This window comes from Amblyomma maculatum, chromosome 8 (genome assembly GCF_055883805.1).
Source record: "Amblyomma maculatum isolate TAMU_Amacu chromosome 8, ASM5588380v1, whole genome shotgun sequence".
NCBI classification, from domain to species: domain Eukaryota; kingdom Metazoa; phylum Arthropoda; class Arachnida; order Ixodida; family Ixodidae; genus Amblyomma; species Amblyomma maculatum.
Window position 1 is genome coordinate 71,753,987 of NC_139351.1, and position 27,318 is coordinate 71,781,304.

Sequence of the window (27,318 nt, forward strand, 5' to 3'; positions counted from 1 at the left end):
CAGGCCTAAGTTTATGCTTTCCATGCCGGTCTCAGCCTAGGATTTCAGCACAGAGGGGGTGCTCACGGACTGGGGTCGTCGAAAGTCAATTTTTAGCGACGCGCGGTGAGCGGAAGCGATGCTTGCCACCTTGCTTGGCTTTGCACTTCATTTATTCATGTTGGAGGTAGCGCAAAAAAACGAGGACCAAGTAGTAGAATGACACAACACTATACTACTCCATTTATCAGTGAAATAGAAAACTATATGCACAAACACATTCGCTCAAACTGGATTAACTTTGACACGTTGGCAGGCCCGCGCCGGTCAATGACATCCCGATCGTTTCGTTCCACTCACACGGGAAAATGGGTGATGCATGCACGCGATGAGGTCAAGGACAGCAAAATCCCCCTCGTACTGGTAGACACACTCAATGCTTACGTGTACTGCACAACACGCCCAACACAAACATGAAACCGAAGTGCCCGGAAGTGACTAATCGCGTAGCAGCAGAAACGCTCGGTTCCCGAACGCGGACGGAAGATGGCGAATGTAAATATTTGGTTCGACTCGTTTCATCTTCACGCTGTACCGCTCTTCCGATGTTTCACACCTTAAAACAGAATCGAATCGTAAACGAAAATAAGTAATGAGAAAACACGAGGTCAATATTTGGCGAGGGACTTCCTGAAATCAGCTATTTCGAGTCGGCAGATCAGTTGGCTGCATGTGGAACAGACGCGGTCTGACAGACGAGACTCTCCCCGGCGTCAGTAATCCTACAGTGCACCCTGGTGTAACTGCACAATTCTACGATGTTAGCGTACTCAAGGCAAAAAGTAAACTTCGAGGTCAGCGGCATTCCTGACCACTGAAAAGTCAACGCGGACGGGTTTTTGGAGGTTGCGCGATTTGACACTTTCTCGCTGTGTGCTACCAAGAACGACCAAGAACAGAGCAACCCAAGAGAAAAAGAAAAAAAAAAAAAACTTCTGTAGAGTGGGCTAAAAAAACAAGGCCCTAGCAGCGTCCATACCTTACGATGGATGTAAAGTGCTCGAAAATTACAAAGAAAACAAATTTCTTCCTCGTCGACAATACGGCCAAATAGTAGGAGTAAGACAACACGTGTCAAGCCCTGAGAAATCCAGCACTTCACGCGATCAGCCCAAACCGAAGCGCACACGCAGGCCGGGTCGATGTCGTCACCGCTCAACGTCACTATTTGAAGCGACCGGACAATGGTAGCAGAAACCACAAAGTAGACAAAGAAGGCTTGCTGTCCTAGCGGTGGAGGGGGAAAACTAACTTTAAACTCTTGTTTTAATAAACTGCTCCATGAGTGTTCACTTTAAATTAAAAAAACAATTATAGTGCATACTTTGTACACAAGCGCAGAAGATATTCATAATAAATTGAAAGAAATAACGCTGTTTTTCGTACGCTTGTTTTATTATAAAACATGCAAGTAGAATGCACTACCCATTCAGCATCAACTTTCGGACGAGCCCCACAGCGTGGTGGGGCAGGATTGGCCGGCGACTGTGCGCCAATGAGAAGTATACATCTGGAACGTCACGTGCCCAACCGGCTTTGATTTACTAGCGCTGTTCAGTGCAGGAGCCGGGTCTTCGAACGTTGTCGTGTCTGGCACGCAGGTTCTCCAAAATGCGGCTTCTCTGCATTTTGCTGCCCATTGTGGGCTTAGTAGCAGCCGATCCCACCGTGTACTTCAAAGAAGAATTTAACGATGGAGGTGAGTAGCCTGCGCGAGCGGTTTTCCCTACCACTCGTTCTTTTTTCTTTGGCGGTCCGCCATCCGCGTCGCTTGGCAGCGTTTGCTGATGTGTACTTTTCCGTGATTCTAACGCAGACGGCTGGAAGAGCCGGTGGGTCGAGTCGACGAAGGGCGACAACCTGGGCAAGTTTGTGCTATCCGCCGGCAAGTTCTACGGAGACGCAGAGAAAAGCAAGGGTCTGCAGACGTCCGAAGATGCACGGTTCTACGGCATCTCAGCCAAGTTCGACCCCTTCTCCAATGAGGACAAGACCCTGGTGGTGCAGTTCACCGTCAAGCACGAGCAGAACATTGACTGCGGTGGCGGCTACGTAAAACTGTTCGATTGCAGCCTAGACCAGACGCAGATGCACGGCGAGTCCCCATACAGGATCATGTTCGGCCCAGACATCTGCGGGCCCGGTACCAAGAAGGTCCACGTCATTTTCAACTACAAGGGCAAGAACCACCTCATCAACAAGGAGATCCGCTGCAAGGACGACGTGTACACCCACCTGTACACACTGATCGTGAAGCCTGACAACACGTACGTGGTCAAGATCGACAACGAGGTTGCCGAGAAGGGCGAGCTCGAGAGCGATTGGTCCTTCCTGCCGCCCAAGAAGATCAAAGACCCGGAGGCCAAGAAGCCCGAAGACTGGGACGACCGCGCCAAGATCGACGACCCGGACGACAAGAAGCCCGAGGACTGGGACAAGCCCGAGTACATCCCTGACCCCGACGCCACCAAGCCAGAGGACTGGGACGACGACATGGATGGTGAGTGGGAGCCCCCGCAGATCAACAACCCGGAGTACAAGGGTGAGTGGAAACCCAAGCAGATCGACAACCCTGCTTACAAGGGCGCTTGGGTCCACCCGGAGATCGACAACCCAGAGTACACGCCAGACCCGAAGCTCTATCACCACCCGGAGATCTGCACCATCGGCTTCGATCTGTGGCAGGTCAAGTCTGGCACCATCTTCGACAACCTGCTGATCACGGACGACGAGGAGTACGCGCGAGTCCATGGCGAGGAGACGTGGGCCGCACTGAAGGATGCCGAGAAGAAGATGAAGGAAAAACAGGAGGAGGAAGAGGACGCCAAGAGCAAGAAAGACGACGACGCCAAGGAGGAGGACGAGTTCGAAGACGAAGACAAGGACGATGACAAAGACAAGGAGGAAGAAGACACCACCGCCGCGCCCGAGGACGACGAAGACCACAAGCACGAGGAACTGTGAGCGGCTGCGGTCACCGCTGGTCGGGACTCTTTTGTACAGGCATCTCTCATTTTTTTTTTGTTTTGTTTTTCTCTCTCATCCGTGGTTTTCTCATGTTTTTCTCCCCCCCATTGTGGTGCAGCAAAGAGATATGGTTGATTTAAAGATTTATTAATAAAAACAAAAAGACAGGCTGTCTCCTGGTTACACGGTGTCCCGGTCTCTTTATTATTACTCTACTACACCACACTGTACAACTGGCTGGCTTGGCGAAAGGCACTCTGGGCTGCTTGGCTCTCTGCTAGGAGCCAAACTCTTGCGTGTCTGGGGTGATGGGCTTGAACTCGTAGCTTCCCCGTCCATCCATGTAGAGGCAGTACTGCACAGCAAATAGATAGAATGTTACGAAAGCAGCTACGCAAAGACACTCATCATGTAAGTGCATAGGTGCAAGCACTTTAATTGTGTGTGCACTTTTGCCCAAAGGGAAGCATGGGTAAGTTTGGTGCAGGTTGCTGGATTAAACAGTCTGGCTTGATGCGTCCCAAGTCCATCAGGTCTGCACTGTGCATATGTGCAGTGCAGACTTGATGGACCTAACATTACTTCCATAGTGTTGGAATCATTGCAAGTGTACACAAGGTAGGGCAATTTAACGGTAGATGCATGCAGTGTGACTGAGTGTTGCTGTTAGGCAATTTTTGCGTGCCTTTTGACAGCAAGGATTCTACTTAATTAAGCATGGTGATTTTGGTTGTACCAGAAAAATTTGGAAAAGGTTCACGAAGTCCATTGGCCACGGCCGCCAATCACCCTTGTGAATATGCACCATTTTATAAGGACAACTTTTTTCGAGGAAGGACTGTTTCTAAAAAAAAAGTGGCAAACACTTGTTGAAGAAAAACACAGCTGCTTGAGATTAAAACGTCTTAACTTTGAATATAAGAATTGGCTGTTACTCACACAGCTGAATTGTTTTGCCTCTGTGTTCATGCTGTAGAAGTATGCCTAATTTCTAGTTAAACTACTCACGAGCTCAGTAAGGCTGCATCACTTTCAGAACTTTTTTCTATCCATGTCTGCTCTCTCAAAATTCTGTACTGTGGCTAGCCAACTCGAGCAAAACTGAACGACAATAATGAATTTTAACGCTACAAGAGCAGCTTTTCCAAGAGGCACTGTAGCACAAGGTGATGTCAAAAGATGTAGTTCACTTTGCAGCAGCCTCTTCTTCCCTGATGCCACTCTGGCACCCTCAGCTCAGCTCCATGTTCTAAAGACCTTGTTGTCAACAGCAAAGATACTTTTCCTTTTCAAGGCAAAACAATTACCACAAGAATAACCCTTACCAAAGGGCACATATCTTATCAGTACCACCCTTTTCTCACGCTAAAAACAAAGCACGGTGAAGATTTCAGAGCTATCTCATAAAGATGCAGTATCTCTCATTAAAGAAACAACACAATCATCTGAATTCACAACTATAATTTATATGGCTGTTCAAAGCTATAATCGGCTGGTAAGCAGAGTTTTGGTAATTTTTATTAGTCAAAAGCACTGTAGCTAGCACGCATTATTTTACCATTCAGTCACGCTAACACACTTAAAAGCAAATTACTAGAGGCAGGAAGCATAACCAAGTAATGTTTGCCTCTTTAAAAGAGCACAGACACCGAACTTTATATGTGTGTTCTTTAGAATAATTAACAACAGATCGGAAAAAAGGAACAGTCATATGGATTGCACAAACGTGTGGCAAATCATTTACAACTCAATTTATTTCTTGGACCATTTTGGTTTCCACGGCTGAAAGATGGCTGTCATAAACTATTTGAAGTACTGTGAGGCATACAAAAAAAAAAAAAAAAAAAGCAGTATGACTGCTCATTTTTTTTTTTTTCACATTAATTCATACAACTTCTTATGCAAGCCTGCCTAAGAGTTACGATAGTAAAAAATGAAAAGCAGCAACTACACCACTGCTTTTGCACGATTCATGTGGCTTTAAATTGCTGTTACATTACAGGTGTCGCTTGACAGTTCACACTAGCAGAGAAACTGCACAAGAAATGTATATATATATATATAATATGTTTGACTGCCTTAGACCAATTCTAAGTCGTGACTCACATATACATACCGCTGTCTTCAGCACCTATCAAAAAGAAATGAGAAACCCTATGGAAAAAATTTTAAATGCCTGCTCCTTTTGGAAGCAAACTTGCCATCTTCCTTTAACAAATGCCTGGTTAGTGCGAGGTTGCAGTATTGTTCATAAAAAGAAAGGAAAATGTGAAATTCTAGAAACCATGGAGACAATTCTCTACATCCTTTTACAGATGTCATAAATAATGAGTGAATGAATTTTGTGTTAACTTTGCCACTGCACTGTACAACTAGGGCCCTTCGTTTTTAGGTTCTATTTGTTAGGAATTTTAGGGCTATAGCCTGTGCAATATGTTTTTACTTCACATTTGAGCACCAAATTTATCCGAGGGAGATTTTTATTTGGATTTATTTTTGTCATTTACCCGCTGCAAAAGACAAGTTACTGTGTGAATTAGTTCTCGTAGGAGGCAATAAAAGTGGCAATTTTTCCTCATTCTGTTAAACAAGAAATAGCAGGTAGCATTAAATAACTTCTTTTCCATTCATATTATAACTACTTCGCTTTGTGCACTGCAATCACCTGTGCAGCAGATTTTCTCCCCTATGCAGTTATGCTGCCTTTGTTCATTGCAATAATATTCATTCCACATCACAGCGTCCATTTAAAAGCGCAAGATCCTTAGACGAGGGTGTTGCCAGTGCCTTTGATACAACCACACCAATAAGGCATCAGGCCACTGTTTGGCCACTTGCTCATGAATAACATGCAGTGCAAGGGGCTTCGAAGACCCGATTTGGTTGGATTTAGGCGATTTAAAGTCCCAAAGCGACTCATGCTATGGAGGCGCTCTGGAAATTTCAACTATCTGGGGTTTTTTAACATGCACCGACCTCCATGAAAAAGCAACCACCGTGGCTCAGATTCAATTTCGCGTCCTTGGGTTCAGTTTCAAAGACCTGTTAACTGGACAACAACCCTCTGAAATAAGTACAAGATATTCGCTAATTTAAATGCAGCGTCTTCAATCTTGTGAACAAAAAAAGGTGCCAACGATACAGCACAATAGCGTCCTCTTCATTTTCGTATACTGTGTTTATCGCAAGGATCAGTCGCATTCCGTACCCTGTGCAAAATTACACAAGCGGGTTTCCCATATGCCATGCCCGATAATTTTAGTAAAGCAGCTCAGATTTAATGCCCACACGTGTGGTCATTGATCCTGCGTCATCCATAATTCATCCAGTGAAAGCTCTGGCATCTCATTTCGGTCAACTGTGATATATAGTCATCGTAACTATCACTAACCATCACTTACTAGTTAAGAGGCATTTAGCTATCACTAACCAGACATTAACTAGTACTCAGAAGGGGGCAAGTGATGGTTAACTATCACTAACCAGTAGTAATGGTTAGACGTTTCGAGACGTCCACAGCTGTTATATGGTGACGTCATGAACGGATGTGACGTCATAATGACGTCACGTCCGGTCATGTCTAATAACCGGGAATGATAATATATATAGCTTTGTTTTCCGGGTTTTGTCGCCAAACAGTTGAGAAACTGTGCTTCAAAACGTGACTGTGACCAGTAGCCAGTTTTCGGGTGCTTACAGATGGCTGCAAGATAAAGCAATCAACTTTATTACCTTTAGAAAAGAGTTTCTTTTGCACCTTTTACCACTTAGTTACACCACCGTAAACTATTCTGCATATGAATTTTTGATATGGCATCTGCTTCACTAATTTTGTTGCCAAGTTTCAAAAGGTTGCCACTTGGAAAGTCTACGATACTGAACGCAGCCATATACGGTAGCCACAATCCATAGACAACAGAACTTTGGACCAATCAGACTGCTGTTTTTGATATGTGGACCCTGTTCAGGTAAGTTCCACAACTAGGGAGATTAAAGAGTTCCGATCATCTCCGCATATGCCAGACGACCGAGGCCAGTTGCATGCTGTTTTTAGATGCCGATCAGCACGTCTTCAAGTTGCTACTCTCTCTTTTTTGAAAAGGTAGAATTGCCGTTCCAACGCAAATGCACGTTCCCTCACTTGAGTCAGCGTTTCCCTCCCGGCAAGCCAAAACTGCAAACTCCTCACAAGCTTCTTGCAGTTACTTCCCTGGAGCCCTCTCACAGAGGCTTCGTCACATCTTAAACAGCTGTTTCTCTTTTTCAAAAGGGGAGGAAAGGGGAGTGAGGTATAATTTGACGTTCGAATAATCTGAACATTTTCTTTCGGCCTCCAGAAGTCCGAATTAAACGTCATATTACTCATCAGGTTATATTATTTTAGCTTCCATAAAGTCATGGGTCCATTGACGAATCTTGTTTTGTCGACTCTACAGCCAGCTTGTGAGCAAACATTTCAAAGCAAACTTCGCCTGTGCAAAGTTTTCTTTTAGCTGCCTAATTAAGCAGTATACACATTGCACGCATGCCATTTCTTTAAAAAGGTGCAACTGATTTAATCTAGTTTAATCTTTTTTTCTTGCAAAGACTGTCTACTGCTGAATATTTGTCTATTTATTTCTGTTCTTAAATCTTTTTCACACTGTAGAGGTGCTCAATTTTATATTTCAAACCTTTTTTATTACAGATTTGTACTTTAAAATTTAAATATTTGGAAATCTCGCACTAATTGAATACCGCCTGACAAAAAGGAATAATACAAAACTTCAACTGAAATTTGCATAAAAGCCTTCAAGCTTGCTCCTGCAAATCTGCTGGGTGTTGAAAAATAAAATTTAAAAGAACCTTCCCAGATTTTGCTCTCAGGTGAAGCGAAGGAACGGCGGGAATAGCTCTGCCACAGTCTTGCCTTTAATCCCTAATGAGCAAGACCACCTCTGGCCCAAGTGCATTTAGCAACACGTGGGAAAGAGCACGACCACTTCTGCTGGCCCAAGTGGATGAAAGAGCTCGGCAACGCATTCTTAAAGTCAATTTCAAAATGGAAGTTTTTAGACGTGACACACCTCAACAGTAATTGCTGTTTACGCCTGAGAAATCTCTGTGAAACTGCTCTACCTGCTGAGCGACTCACCTCGTGGTACTTCCACAGTGATTTGCGGTGTGACACTGTGAAGAGGGTGATGCCGGCTTGTCGGCAGTACTGGTACATGGAGCCCTCGACGTCCACGCTCACAGCGCTCGTGCACTCGTCCAGGATGGCAAACTGCGGCTGCCGGTAGAATAGCCGAGCCATCTGCACACAGAGTGGTCATCCCCCAACACCACACCATGTGGGTGGAGTACGCATGAGCTGCCGAGGGAACAAGCTGCTGGGCTACTTGATAAACTGTGCTCGAAAAGGAGCCGCAGAATGGGAAACACACATACACCTTCTTCTCATGCACTACTGTCCCATAGGCCCCCTGCAAAAGGAATAAGCTTCCCACACGATCTGTGCATGCTGCTGCTGCAACTCTTAGAATTCTTCGGACAGGCAATATTCCCTGCAACACCCACCAGCTGCCCGAGTGAATAACAATGGCCGCAAACATAGTGTCACTTGGGAATGTTGCTAGCAATTATACAGCAACGCTACTAACAGGAAAATGATGGTACAAGCTCTGAGAATTGATGGCTTCATGCTGACCCCGTTTATATAAGACTTCCCTAACATTACAGCTTGCCATGTTCTTCCCCAACAGAGATTTCTGTTTCTTAAGTGTATGAGTCATTCTTCTCCCAGTCAAGTTTGATTAAGTTTGATAAGTGGCCCCATTAGATAAGCAAGTGAGGCGTTCTGGTCTCACAGGTCCTAGCAGGAGCTCTACAGGTGTTTCTGATCAAACACACAAGTTTTGGCAGTGCTGTATGTTAATGTATTCATAGCATGGCTGGTACAAGAATCTGAATGGAGTGCCAGCTGCCCGTTCAAACCAGGTGAGTCGGCAGTGGACAGCGAAGGTGCCACTGACCGCAATACGCTGCTTCTCTCCGCCACTGAGGATGTCCATCCAGTCCTGGATGGTGTCCCAGCCGCGCTCACGCTCCAGCACGTAGTCCAGCTGCACCAGGTGCAGGAAGCGGGCCAGCTGCTCGTCCGTCACACCCTTGCGCAGCATGTCCAGGTGCGTGTCCGGATAGATCACCTGTGCAAGCAGATTCCAAGGATTCGATTCCGTCAATGAGAAAGCACTAGAAGCCCCAAAGGAAGAGAAGCGTGGTGTTCCTTGAAATGTGGCACCATCTCCAAAAGGTGGAATCACAAAGCCACTTGCCACAATCATCGGAGTCGATTAATGCAAAAACATTAGAGGCACAGACAATCAAAATTGGTCCTTCCTCATTTGAACACCTTGCCTCAAGACTGATGACAATGGGCACTAAAACTTCTCTGCAGAAGCACAAGCACGTTAACTCTGACAATCAAATGCACACTAAACTACATATTAAACTTTATCAATGTTTCTTATGTCAATTTTCAAAATTGAGCAAGAGGATGTGCTTTGAATAATATCCCACATTAAAGCCACTTGGAAGAAGCACCAGCAAACAACTGCCTTGCACCCACCTGGTCTCTGAGGGTCCCCAGCGTCATGTAGGGCCTCTGGGGAATGTAGAAGAGCTTCTCCTTGGCTGGCTTCACTAGCGTGCCTCCAAACAAGGGCCATAGCTGCACAAACATGCACACACACGTGGCAGTGTCTTCTCCATGTGAACACCTGAATTCCCCAGCCACTTCCCAGATAGTGGGGCACAAGGACTCATGTAGGCCCTTCAATCAAAGAAGGCAGCCCAAGGTGTGTAACCTGAACAGAGCACATTCTCCAGGGCTGCTCTTCTGGGTTTGATTAGTATGAGAGCCCTCAAATGGGTATTCACGAGACTCCCGGGTTCCTTGGAGGGCTTTCTGGCTACCCCAAATGACCAAATCCATGCACGCCTCAGCCCTCCACTTTCCCTTAGCCGCTCTATTTTGGGACTCCAGTGCATAACACGCCCCTTTGTATAAGATGCATCCCCCATAATCAAAAACTTTTGCATCACATTAAAGCTGTTTTAAAAAGATTTGAACAGCTTTGAAGTTGTTTGCGCCATGTCCATGTTTGATCTAAGAACTTCGTGCAAAAGAAAAAAAAAGAATGCGTGTTAAAATGCAGTGCTGTATAGAACACGACAGTACAATTTAAAAAAAAAAAATTCTAAGGATGATTACAATACTCCTTAGTGTGGAACTTGAGAGCAGCTATTTAAATGTTTTTAGCAATATACTGAGGTGAAGAATTTGAAACATGCTTCTTGTAATTTATACTGGCAACAGCACCAAGGGTGATGCGTCACAATCGCTAAACAGGTTCCTAAGAGCTGCGCTCTTAAACCATACATCGGAAAATATGGTATGCTTCCTCGGCACCACTTGACAGCTATCAGGAGGCTTTCTTTAAAAGGCTGGGAATGCCCGTGTGCGTACATGATCTGCACCGTGCCTCGCATGGTCATGTACCAAGCAGATCAACTCTCCTTGCATCCAAGGCCTTTCTGTGGCAAAGAACGCTGCCTCTCTTACTACCCTCCTCTCTAAGAGCGCAGGAGACCAACAGGTTATGGGCCGAACAAACAGTGCAAACCCAAGTGAGACAGGTGGCAAAAGCAACAGACAAAAATGAATACGTACGCAGCCATGCTAGTACACTAATGCCCCCAGAACAACACCGGGAAGAATAAAGAGCAATTAGCGCTGACTGAGGAAGAAACACACAAACAAATTAGGAGTTTGGCACTACTTGAATGAACCAGGAAAAATGTATTCTGGGGCAACCTCAGCATAAGCGAAAGCAAAACACAAGCTTTGCATTTCACAGGCATAGCAACAGGCCCTACCACTACCAGAAAAAAATAATAACATAAAGCAATTAAGCAAAAACTGCCTCTGTTCATTTCCTTCATGTACAATAAGCAGCCAGCAAAATACTGGGGGGAGAAGGCGATAAAGTAGCTCAGCAGGACAGTGATAAGAACTCACCTCTCCAAGAATACGGAATAGGGAACTCTTTCCACAGCCATTAGGGCCGCAGACGAGCACATTGACGCCAGACCTGACCTCTATGGACAGGTCGTCAACCAGCACGTCCCCATTGGGCGTCACCAGGGGCACGTTCTGGAAACTAAAGAAAGCAATCTTCGTGATCCGTGGCCAAAGTTGTTTGCAAAACAAACTGCACTGCAAGATGCCAGAGGTGGACTGCATCTTGACCTACACCTTCCATGCCATCTTGACCGTCCACCCAGACTTTCACTTAAACGACTGTGAAACCATCTTGATGATTGCCACTAAACAACTTCAATGTGTAGAATGAATGCTTTTGAACATCTGCACTAAAAATGAGCCCCTTAGAACAAAGCTGGAAATTTATTTTTTCATTTTTAAAAACCATAATTTTTATATTTGTCGGCCGGTTGATTGCCATGCAGCGATTCTTCTTGAAGAATCTTTCTAAAATGTGTAGGCCATAAGAACGAGTGACGTCACGCTGAGCGAGAGGAAGCTCATGACTGCATGACTTCACTTCCAGTAGGACAGCTATCTGCTCTGCAGTTATGTCCATGACTGTTGGGTGCAACAAAGCTTTAGGGAAGTAGAATGACGTGCATTCACTGCGTCCTCCAGCCAGCCAATGCGCTGGGCATGTTTAGCTAGCCTGCCGGAGAGTTATTGCTGCCGTCGCTGGCGCTCAGCAGGGGGTTTCAACGCAGCATAGTTGCAGGGTTAGAAGGCCATTCAAATGGACACTTCAAGAAGTTACACCTTGAGATCCGAGTCCTTGACGCACTCACAATTATAGCAGTGAAAGGTACACAAGCAACTGTGCAAACTGGTGGTAAGCAAATGCGGCCGCTAGAAGTAAATAAACCGAGTGTTCACACGCACTATATTTGCAAGTGGGACGCAGTCTCAACCTGCGATGCCAAATTTGAACTGCACGCTCTCTTCTATTTCGCAACGTGCAATTTATTTCGTTTCGTTGCACTAAAAAATAACGACCACACAGCTGGCAATGACATTGGTTTTCTTCGCTGCAAGCTGCAAAGCAACATAGTGTACATGGTGCGACATAACAATGCTTGCAGTTTGAAATGGGTGCCACAGTCAGTGCAATGCTTCTTCAGCAGGCACCGAGTCTGCGCCAAGCTTCTTGCATGTCCAATGCGCTCAATTTTGGTTTCATGAGAAAAATAGAAAAGAATACACCAGATTTCTCATGATGTGAAGCTTTCCTCCATTTCAAAAAATGCTATGGCATTATCTTTTTCTCAGTTTCAAAGACCCCACTGGCAGTAACAAGTGGACTGTGTTAATTGAAAAAGTTAGAGCATTAGTTATTAAGCTGTATAATTCAAAGAGTTATTTTAGAGATTTTTGAAAGTGTTCAATGAAACACCCAGCGTGTGTGCGTGTATGTGCATGCACACACCGACACACACACATATGTAGATAGGGTTTAACATTCTAAAGTGACTCAGGTTGTGAGGGCCCCCATAGTGAAGGGGGAAATCTAAACTGTGTGGGGTTCTTTGACATGCACTGCATCGCGCTGTACAGGGGAACCCTGCATTTCACCTCCATAAAAAGGTGGCCGCTGCGGCCGAATTCTTCCAGATAAGCGCAGCCAGTAGAAAGCAAGCAATGCGCTGATCGTCAGCTCCGAGACAGCAGCATAAGCCATCACGCAGAACTTACCGCCACTCTGTGCGATCGACAGTTGCTGCAATGGAACACGACAGATACATCTGCTGTTACCACTGCAGTATGACAGCCTATTCCCCAAGGATGCCTCAGTATACCTAGTGGTAGCATCCACATCATTTCAAAGTGAAGTCTCCATTTCGTGGTACTCAGATGTTGCTCTACAAGCGGTACTTTTACTCTATGAGCCATGATGATGACTTCACCCCTGCTGCCAGGCATCTAAAGTTCTATTTAGGGCAGAAATTTGGAAACTTAGTGCCTCTAACACAGATGCATGCATTCTACAAATCGTAAAATGACATTTCCTGGTCAAGTAACGAGTGCCCCCACACTGGTCAGGGACACTGACATCAAGGTGAACTATGCGCCACTGGCAGCGGCATGCACTCGTGAGTTTGGGTTCACTCCGAGAGTGTCAGTGCATAACTAATTATTTGCCCTTCATGCTGTGGAGAGGCGAACAGAGAATGAAATGGACGCACCGCAAAGAGAATGCTGAATCTGGACGTTACCCCGGACTTACATGTTTAACACAGCAGGCGAGAACCACCTTTTCCTTATCTGTTCTACTGCGTAAAACATGGCAATGTTGGGTGTTTCAAGACCCTCGTATGGATTGCTTTACTTGTACCTGCCATTGCAGGAGTTGCTAACTCTGGGGACAAGGCAGAACAGAAGGTCAAGAGCCAGACTCTGTGCTCACCGGATAACATTGTCTCGTGCGATGATGCGGCCAGCACCTGGCACCAGCTCCATGCGACGCCGAGGCTTGCTTGCGTCGCTGGCTTCACCGGCCTCCTGCACGCATCCAAGGCAACCTTCTCACATACTGTGCTCCCAGTCTAGCCCAATGCATGCAGAAGACAAATTCTGTCCACAAGCAAAAAGGTATTAACTCTCTTCTTTTGCACTTCTTTTGCTAAGGGAAAAGCTGCCTTGTTTCAGAAAAACATCAAGGATTACCACGAGAACTAAGCCAGAGAATCATAACTTAGGCAAACATCTCTGCCTTTCTTCACAGCATATATTAACCATTCTCCCCTGCTTTCCAACACAAAGCCCCAGCCAAATTTACTAGTTCTGTTGATTTTGGTAATGGGTATGGTGGTTTCCTGTGGCAAAGGAGTGATCTATGGACACTCCACAATTCACAAAGGCTGTGACAAGTTTAGTGCACTTTGTACGGCATTCTTTCGAACAAAGCAGGTTGCCAGATTTCTACCACCTCCGCAGCTCACACCGTGACATCAGTGTACGCATGCCGAAAGTGAGAACTTCTATTACATTTGCACCAGTGTAGTGGTACATCCAATGAGCAGTACTTTAGGTAACTTAAGCTGATTAGAAAATCTCATTAAAAGCAAGGAAGCGCTCTTGGACCAAAAAAAGAAAGCAGTGAATTCTGTATATGCTCACAGTGCAGTCTTTCAGTTCATTATCAAGATAAGAATAAAATAAAAAAAATGCAAAGTTAAGTGACCTAACGCTAGTGGGCTGGATTGTGGACCTGCTTTCACCTCTGCGGGCACTGCGAGCATGGAGCGGACGTAGTGGCCCCGGGCCAGGTCGTGTAGCACGTGGCGTAGCTGGGACACGCGGGCAGTGAAGCCAGCCAGGCGGGTCATCTCGCGGCCGGCCAGCACCACCCGTCCCACCGACTCGGCCAACTTGACCAGCATGCGTCCGCTCTTGTAGTACTCTTCCAATCGCTGGTTGTGGTCCAGCTGCATGCGCTGGCCCGCCATGAAGGGACGGCTGATGAGCAGGTAGCCCACCACGGTGGCCAGGTCTGTAAAAGGAGGGGGACACAGCTGCAACTATAATGGCGCACTGCGCTCTGGAATGTACACTGCCGCCAATGTAGCAATGGCAACTATAGGTGCATTTGACCCCTTTACAACTGCATTTCCAGCTAAAATGTATTTCATCCCAAACCCTGCTACAGTAATCAGCCTTGCTCTCTAAACAGAAATGGCAACCAACACTGCGGTAACTGCACGTGTTGCCCTTTTATAACAGCCACAGATACAAAGAATGCTCACCCATCACGAACAAGGGCAGTGCTACTGTCAAAGTAGGTAGTACTGGAGCAACAACAGTGCATTCTAGACACAACGAACACTTTGACTGCGCCATTCGGATATAGTGAACGAGCAGGAGGCAAAACTTTGCACTTCCAGCAATTGCCAGGACCAAAGCATGTTTATCAAACCCTTTTACACTACCCTACAAAAAACACTGCAAACTAGAAAGCAATAAATAAAGCTGGCACTGAAACTAGGCAACCACTGGCTAAGTACACACCGATGGCTTACAATTTCAGCCACTGAGAGCATGCATGCCAACTGTTCAATGCACCTAACGTAGGAGAAGCACAAGAGAGTGAGACAGGGGAAGTGCTGAAAGCGAGGCTACAGTGCACAGTTGAGGATCAACCAATGGCAGCATTATTCTAAGAAGTTAAAATGCCTTGCTGACACCGCCGGTGAAGTGGTATGCCTGACGTGCCTAGTCAGCTGTCCACATTTCAAAGTGCACTTGCAGACTGCAGAACAGTGTAAACAAAGTAAGTAAATAAATAGATAACTGTAAGCAGGTACGACCACAACCGATGGTCACCCCAGGTGAATAAATGTCGGGGCTATAGCTGTACCATCTTGAACTGACAACGCTCGCTATGCATGAAGTAATAAAAGCAAAGGTTTGTGACCAACCCCCGTGACCCAACCAGCGGTGACCCACCCCCAGCTGACCTATCTGCTAAGGTCTCCTTCACCACTGGGTTGCCCCACTAGCAGCAAGCAGAACAGGCTCACATTTTGCAACAATGTCGTCGACAATGCCCAGGGTGAAGCGGTACTCGAGGAAGTCGCGCAGATGCTGCACGAGCCGGCGGAATGAGTTGTCCAGCGTCCTCCGTTCCCGCTCATTACCCTGGTAGAAGGCGATCTCCTCACTGCAATGACACACAGCCAATGGTGGACTGATCAGCAATCACTAGTTCATGTCAACTACGGGCTGAAAACACAAGGGCTCTTGCACAATAAAACTTTGAGGCACCTGAGGAGTGTGCAACCTTTGTTACACCCACCCGTCTGAATTAATGAGTGCTTGGCTACATAGACTTACTTGGGCGCCACGCGGGACTACGTTCCTATTTCAAACTAATGAAATTTTTTTGTACAAGAACCCTCATAAGCCCCACCTTTAGTCGGGTTCTCTGCTCATAACTACATTAAGAGGGGTTACTCCTCCAGTATATTCGTGCCCCGTGGAACAGTGGATCTCTCTCACCTGTTGGTGATGAGGCGTGAGTTGACGTATCGCAGCTCGCCTTCGAGCTTCTGCTCCTCGATCGTCATGCGGCCCACGGGCCGCCGCATGCGCGTCAATATCACCCCGGCAAACAGCAGGTACAGCAGCATGGCACCCGGGGCTTCCTGGCCAATGGCCACCGACAGCCACCGCACGTACAGCACAATGTCCAGCAGTGGCTTGCTCAGGTTTGAGTACAGGTCGGTCAGGCAGCCGCAGAACTTCTCCACATCCTGTGAGGAGGCAGCATAGGAACCACACGTTGGCAGCTGAATAAAGTGCCCGTTTCGAAAGCAAAGTTGCTTGTTTTCAGCCATATGTGTCTACTGAAATAGCTAACTCCACTGCTCGCTTCCATGCAAACCAAGCAGCGCTAATATGTGCATTCTCAGAACCCAATGCTTAGGAGCTGCCAGAAAGAACATTTTGGCATGTCTAAGGATTCCTTCTCGCATTTTAATAGATAAGAAATACTCAAAAAATATGCTTAGTTTCTTTAAGAAAGAGAGAAGAACTTGAGCACGGAACTGCCAAGCAACGTATAGCACTCCCGTCTGAAATAAAAGGTACTCCAAGGAAGATGCCTGACATTAAAGGGATACTGAACAAAAAAACTGCCGCCGAGATTTCTAGCGCAGATGGTAGCCGTCACATTGAGAGCGACCAAAACAACACACTTTATGAACAGAAATGAGCGGAAAGTAAGTATTTTAATTATTATTTCTCAAATCGCTGCACGTAGCGGGCTCCTGTGAAAGCTCTGAAAAAAACGGATATCATGCTACATTTACCTGCCTCCCTCATGCCTCCCTAGCCACCCCCATCACGAGTGAGTGCACAAACAAACCTTTTTTTTTTCTTTTTTTTTTTTTATATAAAGTGCAACGCGTCCTAAAACTGCTTGTGTTCCTACGGGACAGCGGACTACTCAGCGCTAAGCTTTAAACCACGCTGCACACAATTCATCCTTCCCTCCCAGCGCATAAACAATTGTCTGCAATACGCGCCCTTCGTGCACGTCCCCTCGACCTCTCTCGTCTGCAGCGTTCCACACACCGCAGCGTTGTGCACGGCACAACGTGGGGGCCGCAGAGCCATGACACTACTGAAGGTAAATGTGACGTCACACCCGCCGGCTCACAGTCAGGAGCGCGCTGCTTCTGACCCCGCGGCTGTTCAGAAAACGTCAAAAATACAGCCATCCGCTCAAAACTAACCCGAATTATGTATCTCTACTAATGTAATCATGTCTCAAGTATGCAATTGTGGCGCTTTCTCAATATTCTTGGATATTTGTTTAGTATACCTTTATATATTCTGCTTGAGAGGCTCTGCAGAAGGCCTACTCAATCTGTTTTGTAAAAAAAGAAAACTTCCGATTCAAACCAAATATGAATGCCATTTAGTGCAAATCTTCGGGACACATATATTTCAGAAAAAAATTTAACACGGAAGCCAAAAGTGTTAAATGCCAATTAATGGAAAAAAAGAAGCAAGCACGAGCAAAATACTGTCACAGTCCTCAAAAAGGCAGCGAACAATAAATGCAAGCCAACTGATCATTTCTAAATGACCTTAGTTTAAAGAAATCTTCCACAACAATGTTACAACATGAGGCTTAAGTCTTAAACCCACTGCAACTTGAATGGCCTGCCACAGGTATTTGTATCAAAGTAATCCGAGGGCCCCTCCATTTCTATTCCCTCCACTCTTCTTTTTTGTCTTCTTTCTCTTTCTAGTATGGAATCCTTTCATTTTCTCGCCTTTCTCTTTCACTCTCATGGCGTAGCTTGACTTAGCTCCTGGCCGGGGACCCAAGTGGATTGGCACCAGGCCAGACCAAGGAAGAGCAACTACTAAAACTAACTGTTCATTTAAGTGACTCAAATCAGGGTGGTCTCCTATTAACAGCTTCTGTTACACAACTGGCTGAGGCAGGTGTATGATAATGCAGGGCGGGTTTGTACACTTCAGCAACTAACAAAGATGCATTGTCAAAGGCTCCTCTTCTGCCTCCTCACCTGCGTCAGCAGCTGGTCGGGGTTGGCAATGCGGTTGTCGAGGTTGCTCATGCGGTAGTAAGTGATGCCACTCAAGTACTCCTTGTACAGGGCGTGGTGCAGCCGAGAGCGAAACCGCAGCCGCAGCTCACTCAACCCGTACTGCGCAGAACCAGGGTGCAATGCTACAACATACACAGGTTGTGCCTGAAAGGTCTCCACCCGGGTCATGGAATTCATCCTCGACTGAACAAGCCTCTGGAGTGGCCAAGCGGCCCAGGAGTGTATTTCTCTATCAGTTACGGGCTTACCAGTACCAGAGGTAGAAACTGCTTCAAGAGCTAAGAGTGCAATAATTAACACTTTATAAATAATGAAATACCTCAAATACCCAGGCTGGGGTTTAGAGAGGGAAAAAAAGAATAGCTAACAAATTTTTTTTCCCGCCTCTCAATTTCTGTTTGTTGCAAAAAGCCTGAGAAAAAGTGGCAGCAGTGTTCTTAAATATCGTATTTTCCGGTGTATGAGACGCGGTTTTATGACAAAATTTGCAATAGTGTGCCCTACAAAACGATGCATCTTATGTGCGTTCATAGGCAATGTCATAGGCGAACTTTGAAACAGTAATGGCAGCAACACCTGCGATTACAATATTTACAGTCATTACAGTGTTCTAGAATTGTACAGTTATCTCACTGGCAGAATGCCAAAAGGTGGCAACGTTCATGCTCCTCGCCCTTTCCACGCTTCCAAGACAAGCCAGATCGAGCCGACACTCTTTTACAGTTATGATTTACAATATTATTTGATGGCTATTGCGTGTGTCTTCTTGCGCATAAGTGTTGCCTCCTTTTTTCTATCATTTGCATGTGCACTTGACAAAATTTTCTTTCAGGCACATAGCATGCGATGGTTAAGCAAGCATATATAATGAAGTCCTATTGCCCCAAACCTGAATAAATTGAGGTGCGTCTTATACAAGCGTGCATTTTGTATACCAATATTTTGTTTGTTTAAAGCCTCTAAAAATGAGGGGTGTGTCTAATAAACCAGCAAATACAGTAATAAGGACCAGAGGAAGAATTATGTAGCGATCTAATCATAAATCCAGTCTTGAACCAATCCATCAGCCTTGCTCCCATTGGCCAGTCCCAACTGGAGGACATGCCAACCAATAGGAGCAGGGTGAATGGATCAGCTTGCCACTGACTGTGCGATTAGGTCGTTACATAATTGTGCCCCAGCACTTAAATATGACCTCATCTCAGCTCCTGTCATATTACATACTGCAAGTGCTAGAAACCATCACAGTTTAGCCTTCACCTGCCAAACAGCAATGCTTGCCATTTATGCAGCCAGTACATGCGTCGGCCACACTATGCTACCATCCCAGCCAGTCACTGCATGACATTTATATATCATCTAGCAATGTGAACGCAGCAGTACATAAACTGCTCTTAACTACTGTTAGCACTCCTGGTTACTGACCACGTCTGAAGAAAAACTAGTGCTACTTGCAAAAAATAATAATAAAAAAAAAAAGGAGAGAGGATGGGGTACAGATAGGAGGAGTGTTGTTGTGAAGCACGCTAACTGCCCTCGTGCTCTTTGCTAGCAACTTACCTTAAGGAGGTTGTTGACCATGGACAACTGTAAGGGCAGAGAAAGACAATGCAGCGTGAGTCATTTGTTTACAAACACACAAACTTACAAACAGAAAGCCCGGCTTCTAAGACACCACAGAAAGGACTGGCGTAATTTCAGATAGTCAAAGGACAACCGCATTAGCCTTTTAAAAACAAGCATAAATGCAGGCATTCAAGAAAACGGAACAAGCAGGGTGTAAAGTGAGAAGTAGGCCACCATCTTTTATTCTTGTCAGTGGTTGCCAGAACATTGCAGTGAGTTTTAATAAGAACCATTAACATATTTCACAAAATCCAGGACGAACAAAAATAATTGTTCCACTTTGCATAAAATGATGTGCGAAGCAGGCCACCCACCCACTTTCTCTCTCTCTATTTATTCCCCTTTCCATCTCTGCTCAAATCAGTAGAAATCGTCCTCCGATGGAGCAACACTTTAAACGCTGAGAATAAGTGATTCCGTACACCCTCCATGGGATCTTTCATGCTTGTCACAGCTGGGCAAGATGTAGAAATAAAAAATTAAAAAATTAACAGCTTGCTTTCACCAATGTTAGAAGAATGTGCATCCCTTTGAATGCATTCTACTAAGGCTGAGGGATTACTTTTTTTGTGGACTGCAAATAGTCCTCACGATGCAATACTCACTGCCTCATTTAAAACATACTCAGGAGATTAGTAAGATATTCATTAAAGGACCAATTACATTAGAGGCAAATATGCTAACATTAGTTTACAATCACTTTACAAAAGCAGTTTACTATGGATAGTGAAGCAATGCAAGTGGTAGGTGAATGTCTTACTTAGAACAGGTAGTAACCACAGATCCGGACCATAAAAGAAAAGTAACTGAGACAATAAGACTGGGAAGGAGAACATCTGGCAAGTACATGCAGATAATGACTAGGAGCTTCTCGGTATTGCTCAAGAGGAAAGTATACAACAGTTGCTCTCATCTATGAGGCTGAAATATGGAGACTAATGAGAAGGGTCTAATTAGGCTGAGTTCAACGCAGACTGCTATGGAACGGAAAACGGTAGGTGTAACATTAAGAGATAGGAAGCGTGCAGAGTGGGTCAGAGAAATAACTCAAGTTACTGACATTCTAGTGGAAATCAAGAAGAAATGGGCATGGGCAGGACATGCAGTGTGAAGAGAGGATAGCCGATGGTCGTTAAAGGCATCAAATAGGATTTCAAGGGAAGGAAAACGTAGCAAGGGGCAGCAGAATGTTAGGTGGGTGAATGAGGCTAAGAAGTTAGCAGGGGTCAAGTGGATGCAAGACCAAGCTGGTTAGAGGAGTATGAGAGAGGCCTTTGCCCTGCAGTGGACATAGTCCGGGTGCTGCTGCTGATGATGATGCTCATATTACTGAGACTGCACAAAAGTGTCGCTAAAAAACTTTCGAATAGGCTTTAAAGAGTTATTTCGAGCCTTAGTTTATGTGTAAACAAATTAGTAACAAAAAGTTGAAACAATACGGAATAAGAAGAAAGCTGCTGCTCAATAAAAACTTGGCTTCTGATTACACCTCTCCCCCCATGCACGGATTTCGCTAACAAAACCACAGCAACATCGCTGCAAAAAATTGCTTTCCGCTAGCCAAAACCAATACCTTTGCTAATTTGATGAGAAAAATGCACTAGCAAGTAGTAGGTCAATTTCTATGAATGCCAAGGGCCATCTAATTTTTTTATTTTTAAATACCAACTGGAACCATTTCAATATAGTGAGGGCAGAAAGCCAAAATTGAAATAAGTCTGTAGCTAGAGACAATCCTTCAGCAATGCAGCAACGGTGTCACATAGCATTACTAGAGAAAACACTCGAATGTGCATTAATTAAATGGTTAAAAGAGTGGCTGAAAATGAAGGAGCCCTTTCATGAAATGCCTGAGATGATTTAACACAAGCTTCAAAATTTCAACAGAGAAGCAGGGAGTGCATGCACGAGAAATGTTCTGGATGTTGAAAATGCAGTGTTCAATGTAGAAATATTTAGAATCGAGCTCGCAGAAACATTAAGCTTTTAAAATGAATTGCACCCAAATAAGACAACATGTGGTTGCCAAACTGGGTGGAAGTAATCGGGAAAAAGGTGAAAAAAAGAATCCCACAGCACAGGTTTCTTTAAAACATATTAACCTTGAGGAAACCCAAACAGCTGTCCTTTAACTCCTTTTTCACCTTCATAACTCAGGGCACGGCTTTACCTTTTGGAGAGGCAACCTTATTGAAGGGAGACTGAGGGCAACTCCATGCAATTACTGCATTCTCTAGCTCTTTTCGGCTATGCTATGCTTGTTCGGCAATTAAAGATGAACTTTACTGCACAGAAAGTTGCATTTTAAAATTTTCCCATAGCACTATTAAAACCTGTGACGGCTACATTGAACAGGACTCCATAATCCTCATTTGGAAATGAACAATGGATTGTCATTGCCTCCGAGATCCGAGCAAAAAGAACTGTATTGACGGCACTACAGTCCGCCTGTGAAATCGACCAGTGATGGCAACTACTGTATTTCATGTTCTGGCTTTTTATAGGTTCAGAAAAGCTCCCTTTTCAGTGAATGTAGAGTCTTCAGCTGTTAGAAAAAGAAAATATTGCGAATTGCGGGGTCCAGCGCTTCAAACCAACATGTGGGCTAAAAGCGATGCTGCAGTGAATGCTCTGGATCAATTCAGACCACCCAGGGTTCCCTGGCGAGAGCTGACATTGCAACACAGCAGGTGGTGCCTTTTGCAGTTTGCCTCCATAGGAATGCAGTTGCTTTGCTTTGTGGTTAGAATATACCAATCTTAACTTTTATTGCTGTATTATACTAATCTATTGATATAGGCTAACTCAAGTTTGTGCTCAGCATCTTGATCATTAAAAGCTAAGACTTCACAAAATAGCCAGGCATCACTGAATAAAGCATAAGGCCAGGATATGTTGCCCCAAAAGCTACTGCCCATTCCAAATGCTAGCTGCGAGGCCAAAATACTATTACCTCAACGAAAAATGTACCGTTTTGACAGGACGAGCTACAACTTATTACAACTAAATGGAATTGTACAATGAAAAAATGTCCCACTAAATAATCAACTGGCCCCACAGTATATTCTGTCACAAAACTATTTTTGCAATTCAGCCCAACCTGAAACCTGATAGGTTGAAAATGGGCGTACCAATGCAGGTAATACAAATAGAAGACAGTTACTGCAATGAAGAAAAACAACAAAAGTGCATGATTTTGTACACATTTTCTTTCTGTAACCCAGCAATGATGAAATCATCTCATGCGAGTGAGAAAATAAATTCTAGCTCATTTATTCTTATAAGAATTCTTATAAGAATTGTCAAACCCTTCTCTGTAACAAAAACAAACAAGCAAGCATGACTCCTGCGTGATTTTCTGTCTATATTTCAGGTTTCAAAAATAAATAGAAACCCAAGCACCAAAAAATCCCCACGTGTACTGCGTGCCCTGACTTTGTGTTCAAAGGTGTATAAGATCTCCCTGCCTCTGCCACCAGGCTAATCAAGCCTTTGTCAAGCCAGTCCTCAGACAACAAGTGCACCTTTTTGAATACATTAACACTACACATAATTCATCCCAAGTAGAGGGATAGAAACTGTATAACGTCCCCGAATAGGGCAATGAATGCACACAGGTCACCACGGTGTTATCAGTTACATGAAAAGATTAAGCACCTCACAAATTTAGTAGGCAAAGTGGGTACTTGAAAAGGGTGGCATGGAATCCAGGCGATGCAACAAAGAAACGCACACAAAATCGAGGGGAAAATAAAACATTAATGCCACACTAACGGACCAAGTATGCCGAAAAGGCATGACAAAGTGGTGAACACAAGCTCTGCCATAAGGTGTTCAATGTAAATGCCACACCTAGTGCACAGTGCCACACATATGCCACCTCGACAGGAAAAAAAATATTATACAGTTAGGTGATGATGCAAGGCTTCACATTAAGTTACACGTATGGTGATGTGATACTCAGCCTGAAAATAAGCTTCCCAGCTGTAATAAAACTGCAAAGCTCAAATGACATGTGTAACCAAACCCCAGGTAAAAGTGCCGCAGAAAAATGGTAGAATTGAGGTAACATACTAGTTGCCTTTTTTTTTATTCTTTATTTACTTTGGCCCTTAATGAAAATGCTCCCTGCGAAGGTTTGAGCGATGCAAAAATGGCACTTTTTTATTCGGCTCCTGCGACTTATGATTCATGCAAAACTAATAGTTTCCGCGGGTTCATTTATTTGTTTGAAATAACCTAAGGGTACAGACATACATTACGTTTAAATGCTCGTTAAATGGTTAAATGCTTGCTCGATACTATGCATGGCGCAGTCAACCACTTTGAAAAACGTATCCCTCCCCAAAACTACTGACATCTACAAAAACTGATGTGCAGGCTCATTCGTTCAACAAGGGCAGCCGCTAGCAACAGAAACTTTATTAGTTTCCTAAAATAACCTATAAACAGCCAGTAGAAATAAAGAGACCGATAAGTGAGGTTATTTGGTTCTACACAACAAATCTTCTTAAAGAAAAATTAACCATGGTGTTTAACAATTAAAAGTAGTGCGAAGCACAGCATCTATATTACCCGCATCACATTGCAGGCTACAGTCAAGACAAAGTAAGCATGAGAGGAAATGTGGGGGTGCACCCACCATGGGCATGGTGAAGATGAATGCCTGCAGTGTGTCCTTGAAGAGTGAAGTGTTGCGGGAGATGATCGCCCGCTCGATGATCGTGCCATTGCGGATCAACCAGATATCACACAGCGTCCGGCCAATCAGTGAGCTGGCCACCAGGAGCATGTAGCCAAACTGGGAAAAACACAGCAAGAGGGGCACAAACTTGCAGCTAGTCTACTGCGGAACGCTGTCCAGCAGTCTTTTCTCTCTTCGCATGAGCAAACACTGGAAGGTCTTTTAAGAATTAAGTGCATTTAGCACCAAGAAGAGGGTAGAGTCAAACTGGTTGGTTCGTGTTGGAAGGGAATCACAAAAACAGTGCAGCACAGAATGGCTAAACACATGCGCATGTGTTTCGTCCTTCTCTGCTTTCCTGTCTGTAAGCGCTGTTTACGTCATTCTCTTCTAACATCAAACATGTCGATTGGCATTACAGCCTATTCCCTAGTGTGAATATGATTCATGCTGAAAACGAAACGCCATCAAGCATGCGCTCTTTTTCACGACTCTTTGGCTGAGTGACACTGACCAGGAAATGACGTAATGAATTTTGCATGACTGTGTAGGGGAAGAAGCAAAGTGAGTCTTCCATAAACTTCCCAGCTGTTCAAAAGAGGCCCTGGTCCAGAACAAGGTACCAGCAAAGATGTGGATATGTTCATTACTGAGGTATCCATCTCCCCACTGCCCCTACAAAATATCACATATTTTCCCCAAAAAATTAAACCCTAATTTTTCAATTCTATAATCTCATCTCCCTGCAAATTTTCTCAAAAACTGGTTCAACTGCCCAATGACTGTGTCATGTGCTGGAATATTCTAGCAAAAGAGAATAAAAATTATTTAAAAATTGCATTTGATATTCTGCCAAAATTCTGTGCACGATATCTGAATGCCAGTAACCTATGCTACAGCACAAGTGTCTTCATCTATACTTCTTTCATAAACGTGAACGAGCACTCAGCCTGTCCCTGGGAAGAGCAGCACAAAGGGTGTGGGTGGAACCAACTTTGCTTGCAAGGTACTCAGGGTTAATTGGCCACTTTGTCAGCAATTAGCACACATGGTACGGCATACGAGGAAAGAAAAGAAAAATTAAAATGATGTCAGGTAGCCACGTTGTGCTGTTTGCAGACCACAAGCTAGGAAATGAAGAGGAGTTCGTGACTTTTCCCCTATAAAGACAGTTATGCTTAAAATATATTCACGTCTCACTCCTATGGCATGGCCATACCTTGACCCAAGATCAAATGAACACGAGGAGAGCTTTCAAGAAGATACATCTGTCTTTCCTCTCCGCTATATATAACAGGAAGAAGCAAAGTATCTTACTCGTAAACAATGAAGAAAATATATGATGCCAACAGCCATGGCCAATGGAAACAGTGGCATCATCATTTGGCAAAAGTTGGCGCACACATGCTAATGGCACTCTTGGTTTGGTCAAGACGGCGAGATACTCGAGTGGCAAAAAATGCTGGCTTGGCAGCATATTCCCAGAAAAGGCCAAGCATTTCGCTTACTTGTTTTCACATGCTAACGACAAATTTTCAAAATTCTTCAGAGACGCTCCGTCACGTCTCATGTTGAATTGCCAAAAATGAAAGCTACACGGAACTCTATGCCCATTAAAACAACATACTAGAAATTCGACGAATGTGCGCACCCGGTATGTAAATAATACGGCAAAAGTTGGCTGATGGCAGGCTACCTCTTGCAGCTGGCAACAGTACAAGCGAAACTGTTTTGCTGCCAAAAAAGGCAGACATGCAAATGCAAACCTCCGTTTGAAAGAAACAAAACTACGCAGTACGGGGCAGATCCACAGCGCTCAGCATTAATTCCGAGCGCGGTTTACTCGGCGTAGATCCGTATCGGTATCTGGACAGGACCGCAGCGCGCATCTAACGTCACACTCCTCGCGTAAATGAATGAACGGGATGGCGCACCTCTGGAGTGAAGACCCCGGGGACGACAACCTTGAGTAGGCTTCCAAGCTGCCTGCAAAACAGAGAGAAGTCGTCGTAAGTAGAAAGTAAGTCGCGTCCACACACAGTCCAGCAGGTAAGACGAAAGACGCGTCTCACCTGAAGAACTCTCGATCCACGTGGGCCTTCTCCTTCTTGGCATCTTTCTGCGGACGCAATGAACCCCGAGTGAGCCCCGGCCTCGCCGATCACGCACACTCACCTTGTCGAAAACGAGCGCCGCTGCTGCAAGCTCCCGGCTCCTGCGCGGTAGGAAAAGAGGAAGCGCACTATGAGCGCGCGTTCTTCGGAAGCCGGGTGCAACGGTGCGCACAGCTTTCGAGAATCCGCAGAGTTTGTCGGGTTGAATCGCAGTTCGGACCGACTCTGTCAGCCCTGGCAACGCTTTCGCGAGCGCCGGCCGCACCAGGTAAATTGACGGGCAGTGGACAAGAGCGGCGAAAACTGCGGGACAGCCGGGAAAAGCCCGGAGGAACTAGGAAAAGACGCTGGCCGGCCATCCGCACTCGCCGCAGTGCAGGATTCAGCGGCGGTCGCGCAGTGGTGTTCGCGCGGCGTGGAGTTAGAGCCTCACCTTTTCTGCTTCCTGAGGAACCTGAAGTAGGACCAGGCGTAGATTAGGGCCACAGTGCCGGCGACCACGGCTGGCCGCCGCTGATCGAGCAGCTTACTCCAGGCGGCCGCCATGTTTTCGTCTGCGGCCGTCAGCTGATTGCCGTGCGGAGCGCACCGGTCCGACGGCTTTCCTTCTGAACCCTCTCTTTTCGTTTTTCTCACGTGACGAGGAAGCTTTTCTTTTCTCCCTGAGAAGGCGAGAGAAGGTGCGGTGTGCGAACGCAACAAGGAGGAGGCGGAAGAACGGCC

General features: G+C 45.3%; 2 protein-coding genes across 2 annotated transcripts; one reads left to right on the forward strand and one right to left on the reverse strand.

Annotated features, from left to right (window-relative positions):
• Positions 1 to 1,577: 1,577 nt before the first annotated feature.
• LOC146181477 (calreticulin-like) lies at positions 1,578 to 3,189 on the forward strand. Its single transcript, XM_084576540.1, has 2 exons — positions 1,578 to 1,738; positions 1,856 to 3,189. The coding sequence occupies exons 1-2, from the start codon at positions 1,651 to 1,653 to the stop codon at positions 3,001 to 3,003; spliced, it is 1,236 nt and encodes a 411-aa protein (XP_084432666.1). The 5' UTR covers positions 1,578 to 1,650; the 3' UTR covers positions 3,004 to 3,189.
• LOC146181478 (ATP-binding cassette sub-family D member 3-like) lies at positions 2,984 to 27,163 on the reverse strand. Its single transcript, XM_084576532.1, has 16 exons — positions 27,029 to 27,163; positions 26,657 to 26,696; positions 26,554 to 26,600; positions 26,416 to 26,467; positions 24,440 to 24,598; positions 19,732 to 19,758; positions 18,130 to 18,270; positions 16,088 to 16,341; positions 15,610 to 15,749; positions 14,311 to 14,582; positions 13,497 to 13,591; positions 11,069 to 11,210; positions 9,617 to 9,718; positions 9,021 to 9,194; positions 8,141 to 8,302; positions 2,984 to 3,361 (listed from the first exon to the last, which is right to left on the reverse strand). The coding sequence occupies exons 1-16, from the start codon at positions 27,139 to 27,141 to the stop codon at positions 3,284 to 3,286; spliced, it is 1,998 nt and encodes a 665-aa protein (XP_084432658.1). The 5' UTR covers positions 27,142 to 27,163; the 3' UTR covers positions 2,984 to 3,283.
• Between the last annotated feature and the right edge of the window lie 155 nt (positions 27,164 to 27,318).